The sequence below is a fragment of the Agrilus planipennis genome, unplaced genomic scaffold, assembly GCF_000699045.2.
Source record: "Agrilus planipennis isolate EAB-ADULT unplaced genomic scaffold, Apla_2.0 scaffold23, whole genome shotgun sequence".
Taxonomy (NCBI): domain Eukaryota; kingdom Metazoa; phylum Arthropoda; class Insecta; order Coleoptera; family Buprestidae; genus Agrilus; species Agrilus planipennis.
In genome coordinates, this window is record NW_020439044.1 from 1,675,563 (window position 1) to 1,696,578 (window position 21,016).

General features: G+C 32.2%; 2 protein-coding genes across 2 annotated transcripts in view; both read right to left on the reverse strand.

The window, feature by feature from the left end:
• The window catches only part of LOC108732494 (protein white), a 31,641-nt gene extending 21,176 nt beyond the window's left edge, over nt 1-10,465 (reverse strand). Inside the window, 2 exon segments of the mRNA XM_025976838.1 lie at nt 565-793; nt 10,050-10,465. Of these exon segments, the coding sequence (XP_025832623.1) occupies nt 565-793; nt 10,050-10,118 (298 nt within the window). The 5' untranslated portion in view covers nt 10,119-10,465.
• Nucleotides 10,466-14,639: 4,174 nt separating this feature from the next.
• LOC108732483 (phosphatidylinositol 4,5-bisphosphate 3-kinase catalytic subunit delta isoform) lies at nt 14,640-20,836 on the reverse strand. The gene is made up of 18 exons (XM_018463326.1): nt 20,673-20,836; nt 20,419-20,624; nt 20,068-20,296; nt 19,804-20,009; nt 19,508-19,751; nt 19,145-19,326; nt 18,858-19,085; nt 18,107-18,306; nt 17,869-18,040; nt 17,560-17,792; nt 17,361-17,504; nt 16,446-16,715; nt 16,191-16,379; nt 15,917-16,059; nt 15,704-15,855; nt 15,368-15,532; nt 15,193-15,312; nt 14,640-14,877 (listed from the first exon to the last, which is right to left on the reverse strand). Exons 2-18 carry the CDS (start codon nt 20,560-20,562, stop codon nt 14,749-14,751), a joined length of 3,150 nt encoding a protein of 1,049 aa, XP_018318828.1. The 5' UTR covers nt 20,563-20,624; nt 20,673-20,836; the 3' UTR covers nt 14,640-14,748.
• Nucleotides 20,837-21,016: the final 180 nt, after the last annotated feature.

Consider the following 21,016-nt stretch of genomic DNA (forward strand, 5'->3'; position numbering starts at 1 on the left):
TTGTCTATTTATTAACTTGATTTCGTAACTCTTACTTTTATTTAACTGCTAGATCTGACCGATATCTAACTGAAACCCGAAATAGTGCTGATGTTTTTAGCTAAACTTTATTATGCTAAAAGTTTGTAAACGCATCCAGTAGTACTAATAATATTTGATTGTTATTCATAAAATTGTTTTGGTGCTACTTGTTTGCTTAGACCAAAATTATTTCCAATTTGATAACAAATTTTATACTTGTAATGAAGATTTAACGATGGATGATCAACCTTTTTGTAAATGACACGTATGAGTTATCATTATTAGAAATCTTAAAATAAATAAATTTAGAAATAACAATTATGCTTATAAGTAGTTGCCCAATATTAGGCTTCTCCCTGTTCCTGAAAATTCAAGTTAGTTTTTACAGTACATCTTTACTCCTATTCATTGTTTCAGTTTTCGGCAATCACATACACTGTGCGTAATTGTATTTAATCGTAAGTTGAAAATGGACAGCCTATAGATTGTTTTAAAGCCCTAATAGGACAAGTTTGCCCATAAAATTAAATTTCTGATATGCACCGTTTTTCAAAATATGATGTTTCCTTAAATCTTCTCTGTTCTCTTGGGTGCGACGAAATGATAGCAACCTTGATGATGTTGTTCTTTCGGAAAATACATTTAGCTCACTCCATGTGTAAGTTATTCGGTTTGAATGAGACGACCTTTTAGACGTCTCGATGGACAATTCATCGGAATCCCGGGATCCCAAGTTCTTAAAACGAACCAACACGTTATCACCATTATTACCCTGAAAAAATAAATCAAATTAATTGTTTAAATCGGAAAAAATTTAATAATTCATCGCTATAATTCTGCTGGCGAAATATTTAAATTTCTGATTCGTTGGCAGTGTCGTAGATGATGCTCTGACGTATATGGAGCTTCACCATATATTTGAGACACATTTGTACGTTTTAAAGAAGGAAATTCTATTGTCTATTTAGTAGGCGAAGAAAATGCAAAAAACTTAACTAAGATAATTATTGATTCATCCAGTTATAGTGGAAAGGATGAGTGCTGTAGGAGCATTGTATATATACTAATTTGGTTTAAAAGAAAAGTTTACTTTATCCAGGAGTTGGATACCTAAAAGCTTTCTCTGAAAATATATACTTGTAAATGTAAATCTGAAATAAATATTTTAGTTGTTAATAATACACAAATCAATTTTATAAACAGAACACTCCGATCTTCATCAAAAAGTAGCATAGACTTCGTATTCCTCAATTAAGTGAGAGTGACAATTTCGGCTTTAAACACAACCCATAAACAAGGATATACCTTATGTTACAATAAAAGCAGCATTGGCATGACAATTACTCAGCGTCATATCAACTATTAAGTATTTCATTAAGTATTTTTGGTACGCATTTACGACATTCAAGAAGCCGAAATTCTTTACAAATTTGTCATTCCAAAGATAGTCATTCACTTCTCCTTTGTCTTCATTTCATCCGTCTCTGATTTCTCACCCCAACCGCCACCCACCCATTTCCGCGTTGCCTAAATGGAGGCTGAAGAGGGTTTTCCGCCCTAGCCTCCGGTATTACTAGCTGCTAAAAATGAAACACCCAAATTTTTTTTTGAGGTTTGGAATCAATTCAAGGGCTGTATGATCACCTTACACCCCATTTCTACAAAATTTACTTGACTCTTTCTGTATTCAGTTTAGATTTAAAAACTTGCAACAACAAATTAGGTACTGTTTTATGAATGAGATGTAGCAAGCACGGAAGATTAAAAAATTGATCACCAATTTTCTCGGGAACACTCCAGAATTTCATTCTCTATGCAATATCTATTGGAAGTCATAGAGTGCCAGGTTTATATCACACGAGTGAAAATGCATAATTTGATGAAAGTATGAAATGTATTTTTTCTTCCACGACTATCTCAAAATAGCTCTTGCTTCTCCGAAAACTATCCTAAACTAACCGACTCCTCAAAATCTTTTGAACAAAACATAACATAACCCAAAAGTTTTCAATTGCATTTAATGTACTTACAGTACTAATATTATATATTTATAGGAAAAGGTAGCTAAAAGGATTTTTCAGAAATTGATTCATCATTTCATCCGTCTCATCTTTCTCACCCCAGCTGCCACCCACCCATTCATACTATTCCTAAATGAAGGTTAAATAGAATCTTCTTCCCTAACCTTCGGCGTAGGCTAACCTACAGATTTAAAACTGACTTGAGTTTTCAAAACGTACAAAAAGTGCCTATATGTTCGATTCTCAAGCCGTCATTAGTATGTAAATAAACTTAATTGCAATGTTTTATATTAATGTCTTGACTTAAATTTCTAATCAAACGGATTTTCAGAAAGAAAAGTTTTTTAGCACTTTCCCTATTCCATTTTTTTGAACGAATGAAAGCATTTATTATTGCCGTATACAGATCTCTTTCTAAAAACACAAAACTTAACCATTAAAAAACTTTTTCTTCATAAAATATCAAAGTTAGTTTAATTCTCATTTACGATAACTTTCGTTAATTTACTCAAACGAAATGCCTTTTTTATTAAATTATTAAGTAGGTAAGTATATGTTCTTCTTTTTGGATTTTCTTTTACCCTTATAATTATGCTTCAGATTCGTACTTTGTATTTTAATTTAATACAGGATGCTAAACATTTCGTTTAAAGAAATATTTGCATTTTCTAAAGCGTTTCAACTCATAAAGCAGCAGTGGCTTTATGACATCAAAAGGAGTTTGTCGTTAGTTTTCATTAAATGTTTTTATTTTGTTTCCTTCCTTCTTTCTAAAGACTTGCGCTGGTAAAGACATACCATTTTCATCGTATAATCGTGTTTAGGAAACTGCAACGTAATTGCAAGACGTTCAAATCATTATTGAATATATACAAATGTACGTATTTTCAATTTAATCTTCAACCCGACTGATTATGGGCTTATCATTCCGTAATTGTGCAGCGCTCCTGTATCGGAACTCGGGAATGTTCGGAAAGGGTACAGAATTATTCCTTTTACCAGAAATTATCGTATCATTTACATTATCTGCGGCTTGGAGCTAAAAGGGCCAAAGCCAATATTTTGCTGTTTTCATATGAGTAAATCATTGCAATGGATTCATTTTCTTGTTCTCTTTCATATTCTTAAACGTCTATTGTTTAATTCAAGTAATAGTCAATCCATAAATGAAAATAGTAGCCAATTTTGAAATCGTTCACATCAGTTTAAGCTCATGGATCAATGTTTAGAAAAGTTTTGAATTTTTTAAAAAATTGAAAACAATATTCTGTTCAAGCATAGTGTTATTATTTAGGGATGGGTCGGGTACCCGGGTTGGATCCAGTATCCGGCAGATCCGGTACTTTTTCTAGTATCCAATCGAGTACCGCATAATGACGCTGGTGCCGAGTAATTTTACCAGAGAAAGAATAGAAAATATATACCAGCCCTGTACAGGTGTTCTCTACTTACTTGGACCCCATTGACTGTTTGCTGTGGTAATTTCAGGGATTTAATTTGTAATTTATAATAATTTAATATGTATAACAAAAAACCTACCTAGTGAAAATTGATAATTAATATTGTATTGCGATATATGTCGTTTGTCCTAATTTGTATTATTTATTGATTACTATACTAAATTATTTCTTATTTCAGTATGGTTGTTGTATTTACCTACTTTTTTAATACAATACATTAATAAGTCCGAATTGGTAAAATTTCTGTCGCTTGTTGGTATATTAAGTTTTGTTGACGATAATTGCGATAACGATTTTACCACCTTGCAGGCTATTAGTTTCAGCTCAATCCTCTCGTTGAAATCCGCCAGCCAAAAATTAAAATTTCATTGGCTTAGTGTATAAAAGACCTTTCTAACGGGACTTAGTCAAGGTTATTAAATAAAGCTTGAACTCCATTTAAACTATAACTAAAGCATTTATGACAACAATTTCAACTACAATTTTCTCAAATGTGAATATTTTGACTTTGGTCGTATGTTCCAATTCTCATTTAAACTCATCGCTTAGGTGTACAAGGGTACTGGATACTACCGACCATCATGGTCTAGAGGTTGAGACCATTGCTTAGCATTCGGGAGGACGCCGGTTCGATTCCGAGTCCGCCTGCCTTGGTCGAAGTTTTCCTGTGGCTTCTTTTGATCACTTAGGCAAATACTGGGGCAGTAATATTCTACAGATAATCTTTAATTTTCTTTTGTCTTCATTTCGTTCGTAGCATCTTTATCACTCAAACCACCACCCATCCATTCCCACGATTCCTGAAAAGGGCCTTCCGCCCTATCTTCGCGTAGTTCAGAGGGACTGCTCGCCCATCAGCATTTCTAGATGATGGGAATGAAACACCCAAAAGTTCTTTTTTTTACTGGATACTGGGTACTATCCGGCAAGCCTGTCATAGCCGGTGTCCCACAAGACTCCAAATTATCTCCCATGCTTTTTAACCTGTTTCGCGCGGACATAACCTCCGACACTTCAATTCTGACTGTTCTTTACGCTGACGACATTGTCCTCATAAACTCTTCCCAAACTATTTTACAAAGCACAGTGAGAATTAATAAGCTTCTGCCCTTGCTTCTAAACTGGTATCGGAAATATAAACTTTCCATTAACGAGACCAAATCTTCTCACGTAGGTCCCGAAAACCTCTCTCCATCATTGTAAACAACCGCCCCATCAAATAGAGCAACTCCGTTACTAACCTAGGCGTCGTCTTCGACAGAGCCCTAAACTGGCACCACATCACCGCTACCCGAAACAAGGTTTCATTCATCGCACTTAAACCTTTCTACCGAGATAACTCCATGTCCCAACAGGTGAAAATCCGTGCGTTTAACGTAATCATCAGGAGTAAAGAAACTGGTCTACCTTCTCTCCTCAAGGCTGCAACCAAATTCGCAGCAAATCTCAGGGCTTCAGTATCAGGTCACCCAGACGCGTCTATCTCAACACTTTCTTAAACCAAACAACCGTTTTAGAAGGCCCTGCCGCTTCCTCTTCTGAGCTGCTCACTTTTACTCAATTCTAGTTTCACTTTTGAGCGCGAGTACCCACCCTACTCTTTGTGGTGGAACACCAATTTGCACCCACACATTTCCCATCCCCAAAAACACTCCCTACTCTTACCTCTCCGTCTTCCCAAACTACACAAGAAATCTTTCTTTGGGAGTCACAGCCTTCCGACACTACCCCCGTTCAGGCGGTGTCTTTTGAAGATTACCCTCCTCGAGGAAAAACTAAAAATAAAAAAGAACTATCCGAGAATGCCATATGAGAAGCTCCTTTCGGCAGGCAAACAGAACTGTTGGTAATTTTTCGGTATTTTTTGTGAGTATCGTTATCCTTCTTAAACGATTATGATCCAGGCGATTTTCGACCATAGAGACAAAAACAATTACAATCTTCAACAAGATTTTCGGTTATATAATTTTTCATTGATAGGAAACTATATCTGGAAAGAGTGACCATTGCAAAGTAAGGCCCATATTTTCTGTTAATATTTAAGGTGGTTTATACTTCCCTGATTGTACTAAATTTTATAGAAGATACTTCTTTTAGGAAGTTTAAAAATGTAAAATTATTATTCCAAAGGAATCAAACGTGATCCATTTAGTAAATAAAAAAAATGAGAGGATAAGTGCAGAATACGAAATGTCCTTACGAATAAATTGGAGAACAGGTAAAATCGTGTAATTATGAGAATGCAATATTAATAATTTGTTAAATACTTTTCAAATGATTATGTTGAATAGCAATGTTAAAAGAACAGAAAAATAAATGTGTATAAAATATATTTAGAGTTAAAATAAAATAATGTTATGTGGTTAATTTAAGTCTTTTTATGTTATATGTTATTTTCATTCACTATTAAGTTGGTTTGGTCTATTAATATACAAGAGGCCTCTGAGAATAACTTTTAAAATAATTCTCTTCAGTGTGACAGGAAGAAAATATTTGGATTGTGACCAGTCTCAACATATGTTTTAATAAAGAAGTTATTAGTGTCGCTTAAATGACATATTTTCTATGTTCTTTGTTATGTTCTCTCAGTCTAATAGATACTGGTCTTTTTGTTTGGCCAATATAAATCATAGGACAATTTTATATATAAAGCTAAATTTTTCGCACATGTTTGTTTTAGTGGTAACTTATTTAGAAATTAAAGTAATCTATGCAGATAATATTATCATTGTAGTTATTATACAAAATTATACAAAATAAAACTATTTTTCATTTTTTCAGGTACCTATATATATATTTTGTAATACTTAACACTTGTGGTTTTGCTTCGTTTTTTTTTTATTGAATTCATATTGTATAGTAAATGGTATTTGGATATACACAATAAGATCGGATTTGATTATAACAAATAACAGGAGTGTATTTTTTAACTAATGTTTTCGATACAGTTGACAGTTGCCGTTGACAGAAGGTCGTGTGCTTCGGCCACAACTTCCGTCACCGTTTACACTTCCGTTCCGTTCTGCGCGCGCAACGCAAAAGTTTTATACTCAACGCGTCGAAAGATCTATAACTCCAAAAAGAAAACAGTCTGTAGTACAGTGGATTTCATTTATTACGACTCTGGTTATAGCGACCATTGCGCTATAGCGACGTCATATGTAAGTCCCTTGAATTTAAAGCATACTTCAGTATAAAATTCATGTGGCTATAGCGGCTTCGGATGTAACGCCAAATTCGGGTATAGCGACTGTTTTTAATGAATCATTTGTAACAAATCCCTAGTAATCCCATGCAGATATAGCGACCGGAGTCGGCCCCTAAAGACACAAAGAGCTTTCTTATCTTTTGTTTACATTCACACAAATAGTCAACAAGTGTGGTGACCTTTACCGTTGTTTCTGAGTAGCAACTGTGTTTGGTAAACTTCTGAATAACAGATGTACAATTACCGTTAAAAAAAGACGAAAATTGTTTCAAAACAGAAAAACAGTGTGTGTCTGTATCTTCTTTAACTTTGCCTGTAACGACTTCTGGATATAACGACTGTACTTTATTTTATAAATTCAAATCCATTTAATCTTTTTTTTCGCACTAAATAATTTGATAATATATACCTACCTTCAAACGAAAGGTTGTCGAGCTCAATGTGAATTAAGTAAATAAGCTTACTATTTTCTAACTGACATACAACAGACTAGGACCCAGTTTAATTTGATTAGGAATTGTTTCTCATCTCCTTTCATTTGCGAAACTCCACCGGAACTTTTTCAAGTGGCGGACGTTTTGCTAGCAAATACGCTGATTAAATCGTGTACCGCAAAGTTCTAAACTACATAGATATACATCGGTCCTAGTTACTCCGTTAGTGCCTTTCAAGATAAAGAACTTTATCTAATTTAAATAAGATATTCTGGAGTGGTATATCTTATGAATAAAAGGTTCCTTGAAAATATTTACATATACATTTTACTGAACTTTTTAACCTTAATTGTTAAAATCATTATATTTGCCTATCTAATTTAATTTNGCTAAACTTCGCATTTCCCTAAAACTAGAACAGCCCACATCCTTAACTATTTGCGAACAGTAATCTAATCTAGGTCTACCTCTACCCCTTTTAACTCCTGTTTCTGCCTCTAATATGTCTGTGACTAGACCTTCATGTCTGAGAAGGCGTCCTACCAACCTATCTCCCCTATTTTTTATTGACTTCCATAGAGTCCTCTGTTCTACTATTCTTTCTAATACCTCTTCATTTCTAACCTTTTCTATCCACGTTATCCTCATCATTCGCCTATAACACCACATCTCGAACGCTTCTAACCTTTTCTTTTCCGCCGCGTCCACTGTCCATGTTTCATACGACAAGAATAATTTACGCGTATGTTCCTAGATTTTTAAAAAGTTTTGTTATGGGGGTGTAGAGGGATCCATTTTTGGATTCTAAGATCAAAATAAGAGCAAGTTTCGTTATAGTTTGAAGTACTTTGAATTTTGTGAAAATGTAGTTGCAATTTGAACTTCTAAAGGTTTGGACCACACGTTGGCACGTTGTATTAGAGTTTCATAGAAAATTGTAACGACGTCCCATATTATTTTATTCTAAGGTAAGTGTACTTCTAAAGATAATTTATTAATACTTTTTTACTGAGATATTGTTATTTGCCGTATTACAGAATGAAAATGGCTGTCGAAAAGCTTCTTCATCTGTAGATCCATTTTTCCAGGCACTATAAACTTAAATTTGTCTTTTCTTTGAATTTTTACTTCTATATTTTTCTTCTTCTTCTAAAGCCAACAATATTACAGCTAAATTTGTCTTTGTGAAATTCGAAAACATATTCGGACTTTTGGGCATACCAAAGCACATGTCATAAGAGTTATGAGTCGCCCGTATCTCATTACAGTATGCCCAAACCTTAAATTGTCAACATGTATTGCCGCTTTTAAAACCAAATTTAAACTGAAATCTGCTCACTGATTAAGTTTTGTATAGCAATTGTGAAAAACTAACTTACATACACAGGGTGTTCAAAAAGTATGATTAAATAAGTGCAAATTTTAAATGACAATAACTTGCTTACTATAAATAAAACACCCTGTATTTTATGTCAACGGCGGTTTTAGAATTTAATCCTCTATCGAATAGTATTATACAAGTCAGCTATGACGTATGTGTCAGATCAGAATTATATAAAAAACAGCTGGTATAAAGCAAAAACATTCGATTGATAGCACTTAAGATTTATGAAGTAGTTTAATAAAGGATAATAAAATATGTGGAATTGCAACAAATAATATTGCTTTATAGCAACTGTTCAAAGTAATGACCTTTTAATTCCAAGCATAAACCTAACCTCTTTTCTAAGTTTTCAGCATCATTGACCAACATTTGTGGATCATGGAGATGTGTTATAAACAATGTATGTTACGTATCCCCACAAAAAATTTTAACATTGGCCTCCACAATCTCCCTTATTTTATTTTATATGAATCCACTTCCATATCCAACCACGCTAGGAAATATGACGCAGGTCATTGCAGAAGGTTTAAAAATGGTCCCATATCCACAAATGTTGGTCAATGTTGCTGAAGGCTTAGAAAATTATCTTTTATCTTTAGAATCACGCGGTCGCCATTTTGAACGCTTGTTAGAAGGCAGTATTATTAGCTGTATTTCCACTACACCTTTATTTTGCTTCTTTAAACTATATATGAAGATTGGAAAAACATTGACGGTTGTTGTAAAACAAACAAAATAGCTCAAAACCCCAACTACCCTATAAATCTTGACTGCTATTAATTAACTGTTTTTGGTTTAAACAAGCTGTTTCTTATGTAATTCTAACCTACCAAAATGTTATAGCTGACTTGATAAATATCTATTAAATTTGTTAAAATCGCTTTCCGTTCTGAAAATGTTCGTTTTTCATGAAAACGTTAACAGTTACCTATACAATTGTATTCGATAGAAACTAGATGCCGTAACTGCTGTTGACATAAAATTCAGGATGTTCTATTTAAATTAAACAAGTATTTAACACCCTGTGTTTGTTAATCTTAATCAATGAGCAGGATTTAAATTGAGTTTAAAAGCGGCAATATATATTGAGAATTTAAAAGTTAAAATTGCTACTACATTTTCACCAAATTCAAAATACTTTTAAGTAAGGTAAACTTTCATGAAACTCGTTCTTATTTTGAACCCAAAATGTAAAAATATATAAGATGTTCCGTTTAAAGAAATGCAACTTTATATACGTTTTGTGTTTTTCGAATACCCTGTATATTACGAAAACAATTTTAAAGTGAACCACTTATGGATCCCTATCCACTCCCGCAACAAAACTTTTTAAAAATCTAGGAAGAAACTTCAGGACCTTCTAACAACCGATTATTATAAAAGTAAAAGGATAATATTTTTTTATGTACTTTATTTTTTAATTTTCCCTCTTTTTGTTTAAAAAAAAAGTATTTAAATCAAGTACCTACATAAATATCCAATCTCAGTCAAAATAGCGAATTAGTATTTAATTGCACTTACTTCAATGCTGGAGTAGCTTCCTATTCTCTCTTGCAGATTAATTAATGGTAATTTTTCGTTTGCCTCCATTTATTTTTTAATAAAATAGCACTTTCCGAATGTTACGTGAATCAATTAAAACGGTTGTGCCTAACTAAGAAAACAATCGCAACAAGGCATTGTTAATGGTGTGGTATACACCAGTACACATACATACACGACACTTATAAGTCTAATTATCTAATTCAAACACATCGTTCTTGTATAATCGTCTCAATGTTTACCACTGTCTCTTGTTTTGTAATAGTGATAACAATTGTAATTATAATAGTAGATGATGGCTTTACGAGAACGCATCACGTTAACAATATTGTACAAGGGAAACACACACACAATGGAACGTCAGGTTACATGGTTGTTTCGGCCTTATGGTCGAGCACCCGTGGGACCCCGTACCGTTGTAGGAGCTTTACGCGAAGATTACATTTCCCAAAGCTTGTCGTACTTGTAGCGCATTATGTTCGCACCAAAGGTTTGCGTAATATGATGAATATAATGTTACAAACGATACCAGTTAGTTTCGTTCCTTCAGACACGCAATTTTTTATCCTTAAGTCCTTCCACATCACCAATAGAAAAATTAAATTAAATAAAAGAATAAGTAAGCAAAACATATTTCCCTGAACCTCTCTATATAAATAAAATCTAAAACAGTATTCAAATTTTTAGCCAGTAGAGAAAGGCAACCTTACGACTTTTTAGTTATGACTAAAAAAAATTAATTATGTTTTATACCGTTTAGTGCAAAAGTTTTCTTAAATTTGATAATTTAATATTTAAATTTTTTAAATTTTTTGTGATTATTTTTAGTACGTATGTGTATCACAGTCTTGTGCAAAAAGTGGGCAAAAAATCAATCACAATATTTGGTCGTTATACATATAGGGCTTGATAAAATCAGAGATGTGGTCACTTTCATTATTTTAAATTTTTGTTGTGTTTATAAGCTCCAAAAGTATTTCGATAAATAATATAAAATTACGGTTTGTAGTTCTCTAATCATAATATATCCCTATTGAACACTATTACAGTAATGCATGCACCTCATTTTAGCTAAAACCACGCAGTTAATCCGTATAAATTTAGTATCATTATACGTCACCCAGGTATATATTTTTTTATTGAATTAGAATTCAAACGGTTAATTATTGAATTATCTTTTGTTAAACGTATGTAATATTATTGGATTTTTTCATTATGCTGCCATCTACTAGTACTACTACGTACCATACATGTAATATCAGTTAACACGAAGAAAATCTCTGTGCTCACTGATAGTACATACTATGTGGTTGTAGGTCAAAATTAATGCAGCCAGATGGCGGGATGAATAATATAAGTAAGGCACAATTAAACCAGAGTTGTAAGTTTAAAGAAAAATTTCACCATATGCCTTCTATACAGTTTATTCAAATGGATATACGCTATACGTATTTGATAAAATAATGTAAATCAATGGTATCTACATTCTGTATTTAACTAATACAAATAACTAATTTTTTTAAACCTACTTACTCTGTATAAAGTTTGAATAAGTTCATTTTACTTTTTAATTGTCTCCATCGGTCAGAATGACTTTTTTGAAAATGTATTTTTCATTACTGAGTATCTTGTCGCATTTTTGTTAAGGAACATTTAAAAATTAAGTGTTCAAATGCTAGTGTTTAAATTTTCAACTCTACTCTTTTATCCGTTATAATATTATGTATTCTATTTATTAGAGTATAAAGCATCTGCAACTAATTTACATTAATTAACACTCGTTTGCAAATTCGTAAGCGGCTTCATTTAACATAATCTAACAACTATTTAACCGCGGAACTGGAAAGCATGTCAATTTAATGATGTATTAAAAATTAAAAACGAGCAATCAATCATGACAACGCTGATCCGCTGAAAAAATAAGGAGAACTAAATGAGTCTGTAAACACTCATTTAGTTCTCCTTATCAGCGCTATTGCAACTTTTTAAAGAGTTTTTCGCGAGAAATAGGATGGGCTTTGTTTCTTAACTTTTTGAATTAGTTTTTCGCTGCTGCTATTATGATAGTGGGGTAAAATCAGTATAATAGCTTGCTTTTAATGCAACGTTTTGTTGTGGTTATTAAATTTATAATAAGCACTTAAACAAAAATAATTTAGTTTCTTAGCACTTTTCCTAAGGCATAAAAAGATCTCGTAACGTGGATCTCATTGACGTTTACATTCAGTTTAGCTACGCCATTGCTTTTTATAACGATTCTTGAAGTTCTAAATTATAATTTTTGATTTTAATTACTTCTTTTTAATGTATTTTTTTCTACTTGATAATGTTATAATCGTAATAAACTGTTACGGTTCTGATATAATCACTATAAAATAAAAAGACGTGCAGATTTATCGTTATATTATTAAGTTTTTACTTTACAAAAAANCACTTTAGGGGTCACAGTAATGAAATTAGAAAAAGATTTAGAGGAAATAAGATTTTTATTACCTGCAAAGCGAGCCAGAAGAGGTTGGTTTAATATCTTTGGAAAAGGCTTACACACATTATTTGGTACTTTAGATGAAGACGATGCTGATAAATATAATAAACTCATAACAGAACTACAAAATTCAAACAAAAATACATTGAAAATCTTAAAAGAACAAACACATCTATCACAGGTATTGTTATCAAGTTTCAATGAAACATTGATTAAGGTAAATGGCAACGAAAAAACACTTCAGCAAAATTTGTTAGCTATCGATCAGTCATTAAAAAATGATACAAATAGAATTAATGAAAATCATCTAGCACTTCATATGATAAACACAGTGACTGTTCTTCTTGAAATCGCTAATTTAGTCCAAAAGGAAGTTTCTAATATTTTAGAGTCATTATCTTATGCAAGAGCAGGTATGTTACACCCATCAATCCTAAATCATGAACAATTAAAAACTGAATTAAACAAAATTGATGTTACCGAGTCCGTACTGCCATTTCCAGTAGATGATAGTGAAATTTATAAATATTATTTGATAATCAAGCCCAAAATTTATTTACTAAATCAAGGCTTATTGATTAAATTAGAAATTCCTCTTTGTAAATCTTTACAGTTCAAGTTGTACCAACTTTTCCCTTATCCGGTACCTACTCAAAACTCCTTATTTCACATCCTTTTGCCACCAACGCCATATCTTGCTTTATCTACTGACCACCAATGGTTCATCGACATTCTGTCCGTAAATGATTTGCTACAAATTGAGAATATCTGGATATCAGAAGAAGTTGAACCACAGGAACTGTTTCACAACAAAGCCTGCATTCCTCAATTATTAACATCAAAATCGTTTCCTGATACATGTGAAATCTACACCACTCTTGCAAGTGAGGAACTGATTCAAAAAATTGATCAAAACATTTGGCTAGCAGCTTCCACAAGTACACTCGACTTCACTTATAAATGTGAAAATTTACCGATAAACAAAGTCGAAATTATACGACCGACCCTCATTACAATCCACCAAAAATGCACCTGTTATTTTTCTAATGGACTCCGTATAACAACCACGGACACCCGAAATAATAACAAGACAATCAATTTAGACACCGAACTCCCAGTTATCCCATCAGACTGCTGCCTCGAAGAAAAATATAAAAACAAGTCACCAAATCTTCAACCCCTCAATCTAAACTACTTAAATCAAGAGAGTTTAAACCTGGCCGCAGCAAAACTCATGGACATTAAGAACAAAATCGATACCGAAGAAGAAAGAAAATTTTCAAAAATATATGGAAATTATTGGTTAACCACATTGGCTGCAATTACATCAGTATTACTATTGGTTTGTTTGGTTTATTGTTGTTGCCCAGGATGCTTCAAATTCTGTAGACCAAATCCAATTTGTCATCCCGGTCACTGTTTACGAATTGTCAACTACAACACCACAGCGAGAGAAGAACCCGTGGTCCGGTATCAGACGTCAACTTCTAACCCAACAAGCTATATAAGGGAGGTTTCACCCCGAACCTCACCGGTCATTACATCTAGAAGACAGTACAAGACTCCGACACCCTTGGAAAATTAATTGCAAGATTAACTTTCCATCTCAAAGGGGAGGTGTTACATGCTAAATATGACGACTCTTTTCAAGGACACTATTTTCCCATACCTGCAGCTGGTTATTATTTAATTTAGAAATGCTTAGTAGACAAATTATCAATATTATATTCTTTTATGAAAACTCAAATCATTCTAGCTTCAGACTAGGCCTGATAATCATTATCTTGTAATTGTAAAATAAAGTTCTTTTTAAAAACTCTTTTGTTGGAACTTTTATCGTATCATATGTAAATATGATAGATTCAATATAATCATTTAAAGTTTAAAATAATTCCAATAATACGTAATTTAAATTCGTAATAACTAAAACCGACGTTGATAAATAAATATATCCTTATCTACTTTTGTTTTATTTTTTTTTTAAACTTAATTGAAATTGTCATTGGCGACCTTAACGGTGTTTAATAAATACGATAAGAAATAATGGTTCAATTCTTTAACAGACGTTCAATAAAAAAAAAATGATCAGTACGAAACAGTTTCATTCTCTATTCTATGCGTTATATATAAAATTAAATTCAGTTATATTTACAAAACATTGGCACTTTTTAATACACTTCATATTTAAACCATTTAAGCCTTGTTGTTTTTTGCTAAATTATGAGTTGCCCAATTTACAGAAGTCTTCCATGAATTTGATAACGCTTCATCAAACTTCGATTTAAAATGAGCTAATGCCTCCTCATCAGACTTCGAAAGAACCTATTAATACAAAATAAAACACGATTATAACACTTACTATTAAATAAAGACACACCATGAATTAAGTCTTTGTTTGTAAAATGTTGCTTAGGCAAGGATACAATTCAACATATTTTTCTAAAGAAACTTATATTTTTGTTTATATTTGAACAGGTTTTTTTTTTAAAAAATAAAAAGGAATTGTAATAATTATACAAGCTTTATTAATGAAACAATTGTAAATTTTGCATCTACAGCATGGGCTTTACTTTTGTATTTATTTAGTCCACACATATAATATGAAAAGAACACAAAATCAATTGAAAAAAATCTTACCAATGTTTCACGCAAATAATTTAAGTCCTTTTCAGAACTAAGTTCAGGGAGTCCTGTAGAAATCATCATAGCACAAAGTGACATCACAAGAGTTCCATGTTTTCGTAGTATCATAAACGCCTGCAATATTTTAAATAATGAATATATATGTACCCCCGATAAAAAAGAGACGTACTTTTTCGCAATATTCCTGAAACACTTTGAATTCTAATGCATTCCTTTGTCCTTTGCTTATGACTTGGACAAAATCGTGAGTCAAAACGAAAGGCACCCTTTCTCTTTTGAAACCGAACTTTTCTTTGAAGTGACCCAATATGTGACCGAAATCCACATGAAACAGCTAAAAACAGGAAATTTTTGAAATAAAAGGTGTTATTTGTAAAAAACAATATATATCCCAAAATATAAGTATGTCAAACAACATCAAATTACAAATCTTTGTACTTTTGATCAGCTAAATACAAGTTTACTTAGTAAGTATAACAACAGCATAACGACCCATAAGACTTACCTGACCTGAAGTTTTGACCATTATATTATCGGAATGTCTATCAGCAACTCCTAAAACGTACGTGGCCACACAATATCCAGCGCAAGAGAGGGTAAATTCATTAATAGCCTTCTTTAATGCCGCTTCTGACCTATTATGATCTTTTAACCAAGCTGCAAATATATTGAATCTACATTACTACTATACTCTTATATTCTATTCAACGACTTATACCTAAAAGAGATCCTTTTCTAAAGGCAGATGTAGCTGAAAACATGCCCTTTTCCTTCTGAATATTTGCTATTGTTTCAGCATTCAGAACAACCTCTATCATTCCTACTCTATGCTCTAAGGATATACAGTTGTAGGGATTCATCCTATTAAATATACAAATATATTATTTGTTTTGTAAATAAAAAGAAATTTTTATCGAAACTGTTAGCACAGTTCAATAAGCGTACAAAAACAGTAACGAGCATAATTTCAGTTTTTATGTAGAACAATTTACCTCAAATCTAACCCTTCCTGTTTCCATAATTTGTCCATAATTCTTATCATCTGAAGGGTTAACATATCTTGTCTAAGATCATCACCGTTTTTAAATATAAAATATATATCGTCTCCAAAAGTGTCTGAATTTTCGAAAACAACCCACAAAGGTTTCATTTTACTATCCATTACTTTACATTTTTCTATCCTAATAAAAACAAATTAAAGTTGGAATACCTCAAAATAATTTTTCATGGCTAAAAGTTTTCCAAACCTTATTTTGCCACATCGAAAACTTGGATCTAAAGGATTTCTAATGTTATGCAGCGCTTCAATACAATGAGGTTGCTGCAGATCTTCTATAAGAGCTGCTCTGGCCTTGTCTTTGTCTTTACGTGTCCTGACACTTTCGCTGCACTTTTTCAACCTTTCTAAGCATTCCAATTGTTTACCTAATGCCGTTAAATGTTCTTGACTTCCTCTACAGTATGCCTCTAAAATTAGGCCGAAACGAACAGACACAGAAGGCATCTGCATTTCTGATCTGCAAAATATAAATAGTAAATGGTTATTGTGGACCTTATTAAAATTTGATACCACCACCCAAAAACAATTGATAACATATTCGGCATTTTCTCGGCCTTTTTCGTCTAGGTACTATTGTAGATTGCTATTAGTAGAATTTCATATTTCTTTTAGATCACCGGTTATTTTACGGAGACTCTCGTGTTCAAATTTACCTTAAGCATTCAGTTTATTAGAGTACTTTTGATAGAATTCTTTTATTATTATTTTTTTTTACTATTTTTACCGGGAATTCTTTCATTTTAAAAACGAATTTTAGTCTTACTAAATTTGATAAATTCCCGCGATATAGGACTTACGGCCCCTGTGATTTTAAATTATTTATCAAGAATGACATCAGCAACACATTCATTTATTATTTAAATAAAGCCATCAACTGCTTTATTAGGCCAAGTTATACCTAAATAGATATTCCATCATTATTCAATGCTATAAAATCTTACTTAAAGTTTCCAATTATTTTTAAATTGTTTTGGGAATTTTTTTATGAATGTAAAAAGATTTTAAAACTAACAATGTTTCTATAATGGAATACATATTACTGTCGTTAATGAAGAACAAACTGTAAATAACTTGTGAATCACTAAAATGTAAGGTAACTCACCTTAGAAGCCAAAAAAGATAATGACCAATTTTTTGGTTATTTAGAGCCCTTTTAAGTAAAAAATTCACTAAATCACAGTCCAAATACAGTTCATGTTTAAGAGCCTGAACTAATTGCAGCAAATACAAAAGTAAATCTTCATCGCTAAAATTGTTACAATTAACATAAAATACGCTATTGTTCTTTAATAAGAAGTTACCTTAAATTACTAAGACATTTAACAGCAAATCTTCTAACTTCCTGATCAGAATAAGCATAATCCAACAATTCTAAAGCCTTTTCTACAGGTAAATGTGGCCAATCTTTTAAAAGTGCATAAACTTCGCAAAAAACTTTTTTATCATCCCAATCTATGCAGAGCAACAACTTTGGTAAAATATCAGGATGATTTATCATCCAATAGCGCCGCAAACTCCATATCTTTTTTCTATCCTAAAAGAATAAAACACAAGTGATTTTCACATAAATAACTCCAAAGGAAATACGAAGTTTTCTAAATATAATTTACCTGATCATGTGTTTCATACAAAGAGTCATTTTCAAGCACAGTCTTCTGTAAGTATTGTATTTCAACCCTTGAAATATTTAATGTAGCGTCCTCAGAGTCCAAAATGTTTTCATTTGCGTGTTTTCTCAAAATATCCAGAGACGGAAAAGTTATAGTTTGCTCTTGTCCATAACTGAAATAGCATTTTAAAAAGCAACAGGTAAATATATTCATAGTAATAAATAATTAGACAAACTACCTGTCAAAAATAAGCGTAAGTGCTGTAGCATATTTAGTATTAGGGTTGCTAACAACTGTCCCTAAGGGATGAAAAGCATCCTCATTCAGAGTGTCTTCAGCATAAGTCCACATATATAAAGTCATTGCTCCAGTCTTCAATTGATTTTTAAAGTCATAAACAGTAGTATTAGCCCATGCAATTGGGTTCGAAAAAGGTTCCTAAAAAAATAACTTCAATGACCAGAGACGTCAGTTCTAATTCTGCGTTTCAAAATAGTGACTTTCATTGCCCGCTGCGCGCGCACTTCTGTTGTATGCTAAAATTTTTCTCAATGCTCCAAAAGAAGTATAACTTCAAAAATAATAAAATTAATATTTTTTGTATCACATTTAACAGAGCGGTATAAAAGCTTTTTGGGGTATTCTAGTCGAAAATTACCAATAATTCAGTTTCACGGTTTAAAATTTACAATCAAATATCGGAATAAATTGTCGGAAGCATCTTTTAACGGTGTTTTTTTAATGGAAAATGATTTCGTATTACCATAAAACTCTACACTGAGTGTTATTAGGTCCACAAATTCGTCATATTTACTTAACAACGGCCTTCATTAATTTATTAATTCACTATGGGCAATAATTTTAAAAATACATGATAAACATTATTCTATTTATAAAAAGAAACTGACAAATGAAGTTACCAACGGAAAAAAAAAACAGAGAACACTAATTGCAAGGTGTATCAATGAAAGTAGGTGTTATGAATATACCTTGGAGGACTCTTTAATTTTCTTCGTCTTTCCTCCCTTAGCACTTTTCGAGGCTTCATAGACAACGAAACATAATTTTCCATTCTTTGGGATATTGCACACCTGGATATTAAAGGTCAACGTATGATCAAATACGCACTCGCACCTTTCATTAACAGTGTTTTCAGGAGTTCTAATGGGTTCACACAATGATTTACCACCGTGAAATAAGCCCACTTGGATCCCGATCTAAACAGCGGTAAAATTAAAATTGGTCGCTCTAATTAGTTATTAAAAACCAGACATACTTCAACATTACGTTTTGTATCACAGTTAAGACCACTAACAGTACATATGGTTAAACGCAAATTTTCAACGATTTTCCATGACGTCGATTTGCCTTTTTTGTTACGTAAAGTGTTTGTAGAAAAAGAAGGACGATTTTTCTTTTCAAAATTATCCAAAGATACGTTATTAATATCTAACTGAACTAAAAAACAATTAAGAATGCAACATTAAGTATACTTCAAGTATCATTTAAACTTTTTATAAAACTGTAAAATTATCTAATGTGTAACACCTTGCCACCCGATATATGCGTTGAGTCTATGGGAGCAATATAAATATATGTACAACCACCTTAAACTAAATAATAAAGTAATCTTATATACCTGGTACACTATCTATTGGTATTGTAACTAATACTGGAGTTATATCTCTATTCAAAGCATCCTGGATGTATTGAAATTGAATTAAATCATAATCTCCCACAAGAAATTCATCTCGGCCACAAACTTTCAATATATAATCACACGGCTTTTCTCTGATGTTCAAAATATTTCCTTTCTTGTTTAAAATTGTTTCTAACAACTTACTGGGAGTTGTAGTGCCAGGCACACTAAATGTAAAACTGGTCTAAAATACTAAATGGTAAATATTGTTAAATTGGCTGTTTTTCTTCACTTACATCAATATTTTCAAATTTTGATATGAGCACAATGGGCCGATCACAATTTACATTGCCCTGGGCTAATCTAGGAGGAAATTGGTAATGCAGTCTTTCTTGCCAACTCAGTTTGGAACGTTCATAGGCAATTTCATCTCCTAATTTACGCATTTTAAACCGAAAGTCATTTATTTCAGCACTACTCAACGCATCAAACTCCTGTAATCCTATGCAACAAAAGAAAGCATTTGTTTATGTATAAATTAACCATTGTATTAAACTTACTTTTTCCTATAAGGTGACTAATTTGTATATTTAACTGATGTTCAGCTTTATCAGCATGACATTCAGTGAGTTTTAGAGTAGCACCTGTTGGTCTTACATCACACAGTCTTCTATTCTCATCAGTAATTCGCTCCAATTCAGACATACTATTAACATATAGAAAGACATACACAGACATGTCATGTAACATGCCATACAGTGGATATTTGGCTGCCTCTTCCCATAGTTCCTACATAAAGTTAATGCACACTACTTACTAGATATTACAGTAGTGTATGTATCTTACAAGATGCAACTTTTTTAACAGAATTGATCACATAATCTAGCACACAAAAAACAACATTAACTTACTTCTTTAATTTCTGCAAGGGTTGCATTGTGACTGACATCCAATAATATACAAACTCCATTAGGCATTAGGCAAGTTACAACTGTGAAGTCTGTTGGGCCAGTTAGCCAAAAGTCATAGGTGAATTCTTTAGGTATTGGAACCATTGTGATAATTGATAAATATTAAACCGATGAAATACTATGTAACTAGTAACATCTTAATGTGTCTAAAAGTAACAAATAAAAATTGAATTTTTTTATTTTTTCTAACTTACCCTCAACTGCTTGCCCACAATTGGTATTGGGAGCTTATAAAAAATATCTTCAAGATATAATATTTATTAATGCACTATCATTCTACCACTAAATTAAGCCAAATAATAAAACAAACAAATAGGTTTACGTTTCTTTTCGAGAAATTGGACATAAACAAATAGTAATCTGTTTTGAAGTGTAAAAGACTGATAATGGTGGCTAAACAACACCCTTGCTGCTCCGTAAATTGTTTTTCTTTTTCTTGTAATTTACCGTAATTTGAGTGAGAAAGTAAACTTGAAAAAACATTTCACGAAATCCAAAAAGTAATTGTGCTAAATAAGAGAACATTAGAAATAATTCT